At 36.7% G+C, this 14,919-nt stretch overlaps 1 protein-coding gene across 1 annotated transcript in view; it reads left to right on the top strand.

Moving 5' to 3' along the window:
• SEMA3C (semaphorin 3C) overlaps positions 1–14,610 on the top strand; it is a 122,402-nt gene extending 107,792 nt beyond the window's left edge. The window contains exons 14-18 of the mRNA XM_005148381.4: positions 635–676; positions 1,929–2,086; positions 5,059–5,126; positions 8,267–8,397; positions 10,675–14,610. Of these exons, the coding sequence (XP_005148438.1) occupies positions 635–676; positions 1,929–2,086; positions 5,059–5,126; positions 8,267–8,397; positions 10,675–11,088 (813 nt within the window). The 3' untranslated portion in view covers positions 11,089–14,610. The remainder of the gene's footprint in view (positions 1–634; positions 677–1,928; positions 2,087–5,058; positions 5,127–8,266; positions 8,398–10,674) is intronic.
• The last annotated feature ends 309 nt before the right edge of the window (positions 14,611–14,919 follow it).

The raw sequence follows: 14,919 nt of genomic DNA, 5'->3' as shown, positions 1-14,919 counted from the left end.
TTTAACATTTCGTTTGGACACATGTTAATAAACTGCTGTGATGACACACAGTAGTATACAGTACTGTCTCTGGGAAAGCAACATTCAATAACACACATGCCATTTTTAATATTCCAGTCATTGATAATCTGAATGTGTATGTTGGATGATCACCAAACTGTATGCACTGCACATAATGTGTAGGAGAAATACGACTTATTCTGATCTGGATAGTGTGGTAAATATGCATGAGTTATTTTATGTTTTTTCCTTATCTTCATCAAAGAACAAGAATTGGTTTTTATTACAAAGTGCTAGTAATGGCTTCAAAATACATTGATCCTATGGTGCTGAGGTAACACAGCTAGTGTTCTAGTTAATTAGAAGTGTACAGAACCTTGTTGATGTACAGGAATAATAATGATGCAGTTGAGTTTAGCCAGTACATTTTGTGAGACATTAATTATATATGTATGTTATTTGTTTAGTTCTGAAAATAATAAAAACTTAGTAAGAGTGAGTGATACCTTTCTAAGATATGAAAAGTTTTGGTTTATTAGATGTGACTTAGGTTTTACTGAATTTTAAATTGAAATTTTGGGACAATATTAACAGGAGAGTCCATATAAGTGTGGTTTGTAATTTTGTCTTTCAGAGTAATTCTCCCATAACAACAATGAAGATTTCATCTAAAAAGGTAAAGAAAAGTGGAATGCTAACTTAATGCTTATTAATGAGAAGCAATTGACTTAAAGATGTTAGAATAGCAATTGTGCAGAATAGTAAATATAGGCAAGAGATTTTCCATGACGAACATGGAGAAACTTGACTGAAGGTTGCATGAGCTATTTATATGCCCCAGAGCCACTAAGACAAACCCATTTCTATTCATTGTGTATCATTTCTAACTCACTGAAAATGTAAGTTTTTTGTTTTGTTTGATAATTAGAAAAAGTGTACTAAAAGAGAAAATTTGCCCTCCCCATTTTTTATATAAGTCCTAAATAGAAATTTTCCCTTGGAAGTCTGATCCATGTAGAAAGGCAGTTTGGGAGCTAGTAGGTCCTTCATGCAATTGTGCATGTTGGTTTACTAGTAACAAACAATGGCAATAAGAATTGATGAAAACAGCTGAGAAGATTGCTTCTCAAATGTTAAACATCCAAACTAAAACTAAGTATTCTATTACTTTTCAAGCAACACATTGCTCAGTATTTTACAAAACTGCTAATAAACATTATTCACTGAATTGAATTCACTGTAATTTTTTAGTTTTATGACAAAAAGATCAGGGGACTTTCAAGGTTTTTGTTCAATATTAACTTATATTTTAAGAATAATTAAATAATTGTTTCTGAGTAAAACAGCCATTTTGGTCCAGATTTTCATGATGAACTATGCACTTTGAAGTTCTTTTGCAAAAGCTGTCATTTATTATGAAAATTCTTTTGTCTTATTTTTCCAGGTATATAAGGCTATCAGAATCTGGCCATAAGCCTCAACATAATCACTAGGCTTTATGTCTTAGAGATCTATGCACTGGAAAATCCAACTAGGAACTCTGCATAATATTTACTGAAGTGACTATATGCAAAGAAAATACTTAGTTCAAAGGCTTGAGCCAATATCCTACAGAATAAGAACCAAGTTCTTAAAGCTGAGCAGTATTAACTCAGCCTGTCTGCCCCAGAACAGAACAATGACATTCAGTGTCCAGAAACCATTAACATTCCTCAGTGTTTCTAAATGTTTTCTAACAGGAAAGTAGAAATACTATAGGCCTATTCACCTAGGAGAATTCTATTTATCTTGGCTTTATATATATTAGTGGCTTCCCTCTTGGTCTTGAGGTAACTCTAAAATTAATTGAAAGGATTTTAGGTGTGTTAGTAGAGTCTCAAGTGAAGCTTCTAGACATCTGAAATAAATCTTTGCATTTCCTTCTACAGCAACAGTTGTATGTAAGCTCAGATGAAGGGGTCACTCAGGTATCCTTACATCGCTGCCACATCTATGGGACTGCCTGTGCTGACTGCTGCTTAGCCCGAGATCCATACTGTGCCTGGGATGGCAACTCCTGCTCCAGGTTTTATCCCACAGGAAAAAGGTGAGCAGTATTAAACAGCCCAGTGAAGTCTGCAAGGAAAGGTTTTTGTTTTTCTATGGAGCCTGGGGTGCGGTAATGGAGAAATGGGATGTCACTCTGTTCAGGAGCATGTACAAACAATACCTCTGTAGCTGTTGTGCTTGGCATTGTTCATCACCTAGGAGTGTATGGTGCAGTAGTGTATGATAAAGAGGTTGCCTTTTCATACTTACAGTAATACATGGAATAAAAAGAAAAAAAAACATGTTCCTTATCATAACTATGAATCCTTCTGTCTCCTGCACACAAAATCAGTGAAATATTTGTTTCCTTTGTTTAAATTCAGTTGCTCACTATGGATGTAATTATGGTAGCCCTAAATACAGCAAAATATCTCTTGGGCTGTCTGAAGAATAAAGTAAAATATTTTTTTATTTCCTCATTAGCTCCTAAGAGAGAAGAATTATTTCCAGAGAAATTTTAGTGAAATGTGATTTCCATGTAATGCCTGCAAATTTGGGTTTTTTTGACATGAGATTTATTAAAGCAGGCAGGGAAAGCAATTTCTCTTTAATTTACAACAGAGCTAATAGTCCATCTCATAATTCTTATGCAAAACAGGAGCCTTTTTCCTCCTCCCAAGGGAAATATTTAATAGCAGGAGGCCGTGTTGAGCTCTTGTATTACTAAGATTTTACTTCATATACAAACAATGTTACAGAATACACAATGAGGTATTACTGCAGAGGAGACAAACCTTTCAGATGTACACCAGAGCTTTACTCACTATGTGTCCCTGTGTTCACTGCCTGCACTTGAGCTGCAGATGCAGAAGACCAGATACAATTAACAGGCTTTACTCTGCCTACATGGAGGGAGACAGTAGACAAAAACAGGCAAAGCTTAACTCTGCTCCAGTGACCCAGCCAGCTGATGGCAGTGTCACCGCCTGGGATTAAAGACAGTTACTGCATTATTGCAAAATTTTCTTGACTCATTCCCTATTTGAGATTAAAAGGTAAAGCCCAACCTGTCCATGTAGCAATTGGTAAAGTACCTGGTGCTTTTACTGCTTTCACGCAGCATATTCAGCCTCCAGTCTGCAAACTTATTTTCGTCCATGGAACAAAGGTCAGAAGACAGGGGGAGGAATGAACAGAAAATTCCCTAAGTCTCAGGCCACCTAACTCCTACACTAACAGCTGCTGAAAGATATAATGAGCAGTCAGGTGTACCCTGTCTGTGCAGTTTCCAGGGGTTTTTTACCATCGTTATTATATACACCAGGGGTTATTTCCACTGAGGCTTGCTTTCTTGCTGACATTCTGTTTGCAATTTGCTTTTTAGATCAAAACAAAACAAAAACCTAAAAATGTATGGAAAAATATAATCCGTTTTTCATATGTGAAGGAAATTACTTGTCCCTTTATCTAACAAGAAAGATTATGAAGGAGAAAACATTAGTAATAAGAGCCAAATCCCATAGTCTAGACAGCAGTATCTGCTGGACATATTTGTTTCTTTGCTTCTTTTGACACTTCTGTCTCACATGGATTACTCATGGTTCCTCATCCAACATTGATTTACCTCAAAACACCAGACCGTATTTATTTTCTAACCACCACCTTCTCAACCTTTTTTGTTTTATAAATATGAAACTGTAAGTTTTCATTTTCAGAACTGCTTAATGAAAGCAGCATGCCATTTCTGAGTGTGGAGCAGTTCACAATGTTCACAGTAGCACAGTAATCCTGGCATTCACTTAGAAACAATTCTTTGTCTCCTTTCACTCTTATAAATAGCTCACAAGGGTTAACATCCCAAGGCATAAGATGAGATATTTTTGATGGTAAACATGAAAAATATACTTGGAATGTCAGAAATTACTCCTTTGAAACATCACCTTTCAGAGATTTCCTTTTAAAACAATGCAGTGAAGGATCAGATGACATAGGGTTATAAACACTATGCCTGGGTGTTTGTGCAGTAGCTGGTATAATGTGGCCGTAGGGGCATCACCCTTCAGTCAGTGGTACTGGACCTCCAGGGGCTTTTCATGTGTTCCTGAGAGTCACTAAGTGCATAGTTCAGAATACAGCTGTTACATTTCCCAGAAGCATCCATTTCCAACAATCACCAATACATTTTTTGTTTCACTTGTTAAATATTGAACCACCTTACAGAATATTCAGCAAACAAGATATAACTTAACAATAAATGTTCAGGTAGAAAATTTTCATGCACTGAATTCTGTGAGCTATGCCCCTCTAGCTGAGGAGGATGGAAAAGACAGTATTCTCAACCCCAGTGAGCTCCTTAGCTCATTTATTACAAAACTGTGACTTTGCATCTGTCATCCAAATAATATAATGAAGTCCCATTTAGAATTACATTCTGAGACTTGGTGAGTCTGAGTATCTTTTGGAAATAGTCACATAACCTCAAGTAGAGGACAGAACTGAATCTTAGCTCTCTACCAGTCTGGATTTATATTTCAATTCACTCTGTTACCAAGGTGGCTACAGGCACCAAAAATAATGTGCCTGCTAGAATCAAGGTGGTCACATGCCTTATATCATCATGTTCTTTTGGTGCATTAGATATGAACACTGTCACTCACGCATCTCATTCTTAGGTGCTTGTTTGCACTTAAGAACCAGCTGGGGGTTCTGGCTTTAAGTGTTAGGTCTCGCCACAGTAAACCAATGTGTATTTCATGCATCGCCTCTTAACCTTTTTTCTATACCTCCTTTACAAAACTACTTTACTTCCTAAAATTACAACCATTTTATAAACTTCATCAAACTGATTATTCACTTTAACAGTATCCTCACTCTAGCAAGCCTGTGAAGAGTAAAGAACACCAATAGGTCATGAACTGTCCCTAACTGTTGATAGCAGAAAAAAAACCCAGACAAAACAAAAAATAAAAGAACGTTTATTTACAGTATAACTGTCCTGGAATAACACTTTGTTTTTACAATATATTTCAGGAGAAGTCGTAGGCAAGACGTGAGACATGGAAACCCTCTGACTCAGTGCCGAGGTTTCAACCTGAAAGGTACTGTAATTTGGAGATCCTCATGCTATATAAAGAACACATGGCTTTCCTTTATGTGATTCATCATAACTCACATTATCTGTGTGGTTTACTGGTAAAGCATAATTATTTTCCAAGTCTGAGTTTTGTTTTGATTTTAGCATTTTTCCTTGTAGTTACTTGAAACTTGCCTATATATGACAAAATGATGAACCATGAAATATATAGGTCAGCATACATCAAATAAGAAGCTGACAGTGTTTACTACGAAAAGGTCCAGTTAATTTGAGGGCTTGTCTAGTTCTAAATGCCTTCAGTGTTTATTAGTGCATACTTCTTCATGCATTTAATTCTTGGACCTCAGAATTATTCTGAACATTTGACGTGATACTGATTTTTGGAGCACATCTTTCAGCAAAGAGCAGGTTCTAGCTCATCATAGCCTGTCTTTTGAGCTGTGATTATTCCCTTCTCCCTTTACTTGGGAAAATAAACAATTCCAAATCTTTTTACAAAGTCTATTCCTTTGAGTTGGGCAACTCTTTTGGCATGGAATGTCTGTACAGGGGAGTCAACATTGACCTCCCAGCTACCACCTTCTCCAGGCTGATGGACACCAGTCAAATATGGCCAAAGTTGTATTAATAATAGGCACATAAATAAAGGCATCTTAATCCTCTTCAGCCACATGCATGTGTGAGCTTGACAGTGGCAATGTATGCAATGAAACTAAGGGCACACATTAGAGAATTGTCCTTTCACCTCTGTTTATGAGTAGGTGTTTTGAAATGCATTCTCACCTGTACCATCTGGAGACCAAAAACTAGACCTGATGGTACATTTTTTATTGAATTTTTTGAAACAATGCTGTAAGAGTTACATGTGAAAGATTCAGTTAATAATAATTCCATTGAAACAGTCTCAGAAGAATCTCCTAAATCAAAACAGACCACAACAGTTAGCTGGGTGTAGGTCCATCATGGCTAATTGTTCTCTAGCTGCCAGTCTACAGTGCCAGAGGGTCTTTCCCCATGACTCAGTATTAGGTCATTTATATGAAGCTGAACAGCTTGAGCAGGTAATTACAAAAGATGACCCCACTGTTAGAGTATGCACCTGAGCTCTGAGATCCATATTAAAGCTTAGGCTCAGAATCATGAAGTAACTTGAGCTGTGTGTCCTGCCTTGCAGGCATGTGCTGTGACCACTCACCCGCTCTTTCCCAAGGGTGGGTGTCTCCTCTTCTGAGGTGGAAAATGGAAAATGTCAAATGTCTGCTTTCTGGGCTATGGGGAGACAAATGTTTAGACCTTGACTGTCTTGAGAAACAGGTCTCTTGTTTTCCAACCTTTATTCTCCTTTTTTTTTTTTACTGTGGATGTATTTATAGGCTCATGTGTTTCAGCAACTTCATAAAGGATGTTTTTATGACAGCAGTGGCATATAGCATAGGTAGATGGCAATTGTTTCCCCAGTGGAAAAAAAAAAGATTAAAAGAAACAGCAACTTAGACTTTTTTTAAAATATAATTAAAACCATTTATAGCAAAATTACTATGTTTGGGGGAAAAAAGATATCTATCTAATGGACAAAAGACTAGAGAATCAGGCAATAGCAAGAAATCATCCGAGTTCATGGGGAACCAAAATCTTGAAATTAAGTCTTTAAACAGTATAGGTTGCATGTCTTGGAGCTCTCAGCATGCATAAATTCAGTGTTTTTGGCGTATTGCAATTTTTAAATAGATATCAAGAACTAAGGGGCTTGTATGACTGCTTTTTAAATGTTCTGATTAATACTTTGTTAGCCCTTATGACCATTAGAAAAAAGCATTTGTATTCTCTCAATCTTTTTTTTTTAGCATATATATAGTAGTATGGATTAGGCAAGAAGTTATATACCGATCAATAAAACAGGTAAAAATGCCTTTCTGTGGTACACCTAGTTCCAGTGTGCATAAAAATAACACTGTGTTACAGCTCTGATTCTCAGTGTTCCCCTGCTACAGACAGGTCAGCCCACAGACAGATGCTTTGCCAGGTTATGGTCTTTGAATACAAGCATTTCTACATTATTCCCCTAAAAGGTACAACTGGTTGTGGTACAATCTGATAAATGTGCTAAAAAACTTGAAGGAATAGAACCAAGCAATGTCTCCTTCCTTTAGCAGAACAGATTCTAATTTCACATATCAGCTGATGAAAGAAGCTGAAAAGAATGGGAGATAGAGTGGGAGGAAAATAGTCTAAGGACTGTGCAAAAAGAGTCAGGTTTTAGGCATGCAGACTTCTCAGTGTTTGCATTTCTCATAATATTTGGCATCCATTGCTCATTTCTCATCATATATATTGCATATATGATGTCAGCTTTTAACTCTGGAACTGTATTGTTTTCAGGACCAACATTATGCTTTATACCAAGCAATGAGCATCTAAAAGTTTCTATCAGTAACTGCCAGTTGTTCATCTATTGAGACTGTAAAGGGGCACAACAAGTCTAAGCGATGACATATGCTCAGCACTTGCCCAGGTGTTGCTGGAGTGCTGCTATAAATCTGTCCTGCTCTTTGTTGCTGGCCTGCCTACGTACTCACTGCACCACAGATTTAGAGCCAAGTCCCTTCCTTGCTTTGTAAGAGCGGCGGAGTGGGAAGCCAGATCCGCCCTCTCTCGCCTCCCTGTGATACTGCACGCAGCTGAAATACAGCCTTTTTTATGGCATGCTGCTGCGTTTTGAGCCATACAACCATATTCCCCCAGCTCGTAAATGTTGAAGTGTGAAGAAATGTATTAAAAGCTTCATTCTCCTTTGGATAGTTCTAGACAGGCGTTCTTGTAGTAGTAGAGAATGAGATCATTTCAGGGAACAATATCCCTGAGCTCAGTTATCCCATCAGCAGAGCCCCCAGGTATCCTGTTTTTTTTCAGAACAGACCATGTCAGTTTGAAAACACTACTATTTGGAACTGGATATGCTTCTTCACATTTAATTTCTTTGAGAATTTTGTGTCCTAAATTACTTATTATTGGCCAATACCAAGATCAGATATACTTCATTTTACCTGCATTGCAAATATTTTACATCTATTGCAAAGAGATACTTGCTTTCTGTATCAAAATTACCGTTCATAGTATCCTGACCTGTTTTCTTTTTTTTTCTAGCATACAGAAATGCTGCAGAAGTAGTTCAGTATGGAGTGAAAAACAACACCACCTTTCTTGAATGTACACCCAAATCTCCCCAGGCTTCTATTAAATGGCTGCTACAGAAAGACAATGACAGGAGGAAAGAGGTGAGCAAAATGAGCAGTTGCTAATCGTGTGTCAACATCAGCTCTGCTCCCTAAACCAAAGTAAGGCAACATTTGTGTTTTCATCAGACAACCCAGCTACAGTAAAGCTGGATAATTTGTATGAATGCAGGACAATGATCAGCATTTCACTCATGTAAATAAGGGGCAAGCCCTTCAGTATAGATGGGACTTTCCTTAGGCCTAGTGATTTCTATCGGATCAGAACAGCTATTACAAAATTCTTTTTAGCCCTTAAAGTCAGGGAATTAATTAATGATTTTTTCCTTCACACGTTATTAATTGCAAACTGAAGGTTTGGAGCACTCAGGACTTCTTATTGATCCAAGGAAATAGGCATAAAAGCAATAAACTGTATAAAGTTCATGAAGAAGTCAGAATGCAGTAGCCCTTCTATGCTACTGAAGAGATAAAAGGCAAAAGCAGGAGAAATATAAAAGGTTTCTTTAGCAAGAAACTAGTCCAGGCTAAGAACACGTATTGACAAAAGCATTTCCCCACCATGGTGCAATCACATTTTCCATTACTGCACTTTCTAAGGCTCTCAAGTTTCAGCACTGTAATACACAGGATGATTGTTTATGGGGCATGTGCCTTCCTTAAGTAATATAAAAGGGGAAAAATCCATTTCAAATCCAAGGCAGTTACTATATGAATAAAAAAGTACATCTTTCAAGAAAACCTATTACATAATACAGCGTCTGTTGATAAATTATAAATACTGAAAAGCATTATTCTCATATCAGGCCATTTTCCAAAATCAGAGAGAACTTTCAAGGCTTTCATGCTGTTTTTCTCACTTACAGTTCAAAGACTTAAATCATGTCCTGCCAATTTAGGTGCAATTCTTTAACTCTCTTCTTCATAGCAGCCTTCCAGTATCTGAAGGGGGCCTATAGGGATGCTGGGGAGGGACCATTCATTAGGGACTGTAGTGACAGGACAAGGGGTAATGGGTTAAAGCTTAGACAGGGGAGTTTTAGATTGGATATAAGGAAGAAATTCTTTACTGTTAGGGTGGTGAGGCACTGGAATGGGTTGCCCAAGGAAATTGTGAATGCTCCATCCCTGGAAGTGTTGAAGACCAGGTTGGACGAATCCTTGCATGGCATGTTTTAGTGGAAGGAGTCCCTGTTCATGGCAGGGGGGCTGGATCTAAATGATCTCAAGGTCTTTTCCAACCCTAACTATTCTATGATTTTATGATTCAGCAGAACATCTCCCTTCTTGTTCATATATTCAATAACTGTATTGTAATCAATGCAAGACAAACTAAAGCAATCAATGGGTTAGTTACATTTCAAGCTGTCAGATTTCTGGAAGTCTTACCTCTGCAATGTCTACAAAAGTTTACAGTAACAGAACAGCATAAGAAATAAATAAATGAATTCCAAAGAGACTCGGGTATAATGCAAAGTGCAGTGGCAAAATAGAAAAATCAGTCATAAAAGTACCAGCACTGGTATTTTGTCAGAATGGGTTAAATTAGCAATTTTTATTTCACAGCTGATATGCAAAGGGACATGTGCACAATCATTTATAGTCAGATCATAACTCAAGAAGCTGTGGTACCTTGCTTCCTTCAGATGATTTGACCATCTCCTGGGACTGTCCAGAGTCTGAAGCCAGGAAGGAAATAGGAGAATAGAAAAATTGCTCTTGGTTTTCAGTGAGCTAAGGCCCACCTGAGTCCACTGAGATGAAAATGTTTATACCAGACTATAGACTCTGCAGTGCAGACACAGTTCTTCACAAGTTAGCCCCAGGAACCTGTTCAAGTAAAAATATTTAACTAGCAGCCGCTTGTGTTCAATGCCAGCTCAACCTCCTGTGGTCCACTTTTCCCCCATCAAGTCTCAGCAGCAGTCTGGTACTGGAAGAGACATTCACAGGGGTACAACCCTGGCAAATGGAAGTTAACTTCCTCAGTTCTGCTATTTGAACATTAGGAAAACTCTTCTTTCATGTAGTCTCAAGGTTTGCATCTTTGTCTTCATCCTGATCAAGTCTATTGCAATGTAATGAATAAAGTTTTGAAGTCATTCTTTAGTGACACTTACCTACCTTGAGGTAGTTTCTCTCCTAACAGTAGCGGTGACTGTGGTCTCTGGGGGATGTGATAAAAGCAAAGTATGGTACTTTTAAGAAACCCATTAGGGAAGAAAGAGATGTTTGAAGAGAGACTTACGACAAGAGGTCCAATACTCTGTTGTTCCATAACATTTCCTAAAATGTTCCTTCTAACTTTTTGCTGTCTAGGTCAAGCTGAATGAGAGGATCATAGCTACTGAGCAAGGACTCCTCATTCGCTCTGTCCAAGACAGCGACCGAGGGCTTTACCACTGCATCGCAACAGAGAACAGCTTCAAGCAGACCTTAGCAAAGATTAACTTCAAAGTGCTGGATTCAGAGATGGTGGCCATCATGACTGACAAATGGTCCCCTTGGACCTGGGCCAGCTCAGTGCGAGCGCTGCAGTTCCACCCAAAGGACTTTGTGGGAGCTTTCAGCCACTCAGAAATGCAGATGATTAACCAATACTGCAAAGACAGCAGACAGCAAGGTCAGCAGAGGGAAGAACTCCAGAAGATGAGAGGGGACTACAGCAAACTAAAGGCCCTTATCAATAGCAGGAAAAGTAGAAACAGAAGGAATCAGTTACCTGGATCTTAATTTTATTTTGTAGTAATAGATAACTTTGTCCTCACTATAAGGGGCTTATATTTGTCTATTGAGAACAAATTTGAGCAAATCTTATAAAAAATATAAATGAAGATCCAACAAGTCTCGGAAAAGATCTGTCTCCCAAAAAAATGCAGTGTAACTTAACTAAAGAAAATAATTCAGAGCATTTTCTTCCCTAGGTGCTTACTGACTAGGTTAGGCTCTGTCCTAGATTCAGAACTGGGTATTCATCTTAAGCCAGATTCACCATTAACATCTCAGTATTTAATTACAGCTGAACAGAAGGTTTTACAAAATCAATGCATTACCTTTAAACTCTGAACCTGTACCAGCCAGACTCCTGGTGAAAGAATCTGGGTTAAGATACATGCTCAAAGCAAGATGGTACTAAGATTTCCTTGCACTGCATTTGAGAGCATAAGTTTCTCCTTGTTTACTATTCTATATTGGGTTTACAGCTTTCACTCATTGTTCAGATCATATGAATGCATGCTGATAGGAAACAAGGAAAGCATAATAGAAATGTTTCATTCATTCAGAGGTCAAATGAAGGAATGAGTAGAAGAAAAACAAAAAAATATACTTTATGAGAGGAAACACTGATTATTGTGCATAGTATGAGTTGTAATAAATTAATAATGAGTTCTGGAATGTAACTTAAAATATCTCTGCTCATATTGATTTTTATTAAAATACGGTGTCCTACAACACTACATAGCTTTATAAAGGGCACTAAGCTAACATAAGAATGTTCATTTTACATACAGTTTTGAACACCTAAGTGACTTAGGTATTTTAGCTATTTTCAAAGAATTACACTACATTTTTTTTGAAGGGGAGAATGTGGGTATACTGTATGATGTTTTACTTTGAAATTAATACTATAGATTAATTTGTTCCATGATTAAATTGAAGTTGGCCTGCGATGTGGAAATACATCATGAGCATCTTTGAAAATTTTAAAATGTTATTTTTTTCAACTCTTTTCTCAAAGTTGCAAATATTTTAACTAGAATTTTTAAATTAAATCATTTCCATTTTACAGTCTTTGTACCCTTTTTCTTTCCAATGTTATATTCACAATTTCCTGTTATTTTTAGTTTTCTGATGAAAATGAGATCAGGAAAAGAAAAAAATGAGGTAAAAATAAAAATAAATAATGGATTTGGGTCAAAATTTATGCAGAAATATTTTTGTTTTGGAAGCAGCTATCAGGTCTAATCGGTACGTTTAATGGAAAGTTGAGTAATGTGCATCAAGCCATGCTGGAAAAAGCTAATCGCTTTCTGGTTTTGAGCAACACTAATACCAAAAAATTGGGACAAATCCTTCTCATTCACTCTGTGAGAGTGTTCCAGAAGCCACTGAGTCTGTGTAAAGGAGATAGGTAACATAGATTTAAAATATATGAGTACCTTAGAAAAATTATGGTTTATTCCATTATCTTTTATGATAGTATACAAAAATATAAAGTAATGCTCAGCTCAGAACTGAGCTATGTTAAGCTCAAAAAAAAAAAAAAGAATTAAAAGTTATATTTCTGTTAAAAAAAAAAGAGTGAAAATGACTTCTGGATCCAGAGAAGATGAAAAAAAAATTTTTTTTAAAAGTTGCTAGTTCCAGCCAGTAGCAGATGGATACTGTACTTAAAAACATAGTTTTAAACATTTTAATGGGTCTTTGTTGAAACTCTTTGGGCATTATTTTGATTCTGCTTCTATTAGAATACTCTGGGAGTAACTCTACAGCATGTAGAACACCTCTGGGTTTATGCCAGTAGGAATAAGATCTAATGCAATGGAGGTAACTCTGGTATTTACCTGTTATCAGTTACTTTATCAGTAACTTTATCATTATAAGTGTCACTTTATCACCACATGATGCAGAACAGCTGGGAAATGGGCCCTGATTGATCAAACCACTTAAACACTGTCTCTTTGATGATTGTGGGAGCTCTTTGAATTTAAATTGTGTATTTACTGTTTGCTTCAAAGGGGATGACAATGCCAGCCCGCTCATGTATTGTCATCTGGTTAATTGCTTTCCTTAATCAAGGCCTAAATATATATTTCTACAACATGTAACCACTGGTATTTAAGGTCCTTTTTATGGAAACCATCAGGAAACTTTCTCTTTGACTGAAGAGCTTGGTGAGCTTGGATCTGGCCCCAAGAGCTGGCAAAGCAGACTTTGGAGTTACAAAAAAAAAAAATAAATAAAGGAAAATGAGATGGTTAAGGAAAAATAAGGTTTTTATTTGTTTCTCTCTCCCCACCCCAGCTGACTTTCAGTGCAGCAAACTTCCCTTTATTTTTCTGAGGATGACTGATTTCTGAAGTGTGTAAGTGACAAACCAAAAATTGAGTGCCATAAAATAGAACTACCTCCTGGAATGACATCAGTGCATATACTCTCTTTGCTGCCATGCTCTTCTTATATCCCCAGCAGATTCACTGCAAAATTAGTATGATATTAATGTCTATTGCAAGGATCATAATTGTTTCCAGATGGAATATGGTGATTAATAGGTATTTAATGGTACAATTTATCCTTTCAGTGGTTAGCTACAGTGATATTTTAGTAGCCCCCAATTAAGCCTCAGAAATTAAAGTTACACTGTTTCCTAATAGAACATTGGCAATAAGGGATTCCTTTAAAACAATCAGCATAGCTCAGAGTTTCATATTATTATAAAATAATATTTTTAAAGCTGCTTCATATACCATTATTATGGTATGACTGTTTAAGGGATTATACTTAAACTAACATTTTTCCTGCTGCATGAAAACTTCAGCATATATATAATAAGCTTCTGTCAGTGAGTAACTGGTCCAAGCTACCATGCTTTAGCAGCCTTCCCTTGTGTATAGACTAGTCAGGAGCCAGATGCTCAGCAGGTATAAACTAATGTGACTTCCTCACTGTCCATTTAGCTACTGTGGTTTATACCAGCTGAGGGTTTGGCCCTCAGTGTACAGAAAAGGCAAACTGCAATTTTTATTTCTTTGAAGCAGCCCCTCTACTGTAGGTAACACCAAAAGTTAAGACTGTAATATTGTTTGTGCTATTTAATACTTCCTATTTTGAGGATTACTAAATAATGTATATAATTTTATTCCTTAAGAAATACAAAAGCAGAATGATTTCTAGGCAAAGCTTCACCAAATGTAAAGATATGTTCTCTGCTAAGAACTTCACCGTGTACTGATTTTTTTTTTTGGCTATTTTTATTTTGTGTAGTTTGTAAAGTTTGCTGAAATCTTGACCTAACAATGTGTTCTTTGCAATTGTTGTTACTGTAGATAATGCGTGTTTTATTAAGAACATCTTGTTTTTAAAAGTGTAGGTATGTGTATAAGTTCCTAGCATGATGAAACTGTCATTACAGTGAATATGCATTATATAGTGTGTAAGAAAGAACAAAATGTAGTTTAACATAGTGCTATTTAATTGAATATCTAAAATACTATTTGCCTGACAAAATAAAGTGTGTTGCAACAACTTAAAAAATTTGTTGGTTTCACCTTTATAGATGCGTGTTATAAAAAGCAATCCCATAGACTTTCTTAAGTTCAAGAGCATATTTGGAGCATCAGGTATTGCCACTGATCAGCTCAGAATTCATGAAGAGTCAGAGACTGATTCTTTCAGATATTACCCCTTATGAAGACCTGGCATATAAGCAGGTTAACTGCTAGAAGTATAAAGTCAATCAAGAATATCTGACTACAAAAGGGAAGTGTAAATGTTTTTCTGCTTTTATTCCAGTGTGTAAAACAAACTGCAACCAAACAAAACCAAGGTGCATTCTGTGAAATC

This window comes from Melopsittacus undulatus, chromosome 5 (assembly GCF_012275295.1).
Source record: "Melopsittacus undulatus isolate bMelUnd1 chromosome 5, bMelUnd1.mat.Z, whole genome shotgun sequence".
Taxonomy (NCBI): Eukaryota; Metazoa; Chordata; class Aves; order Psittaciformes; family Psittaculidae; genus Melopsittacus; species Melopsittacus undulatus.
This window is presented reverse-complemented; position numbering and strand designations above follow the sequence as displayed.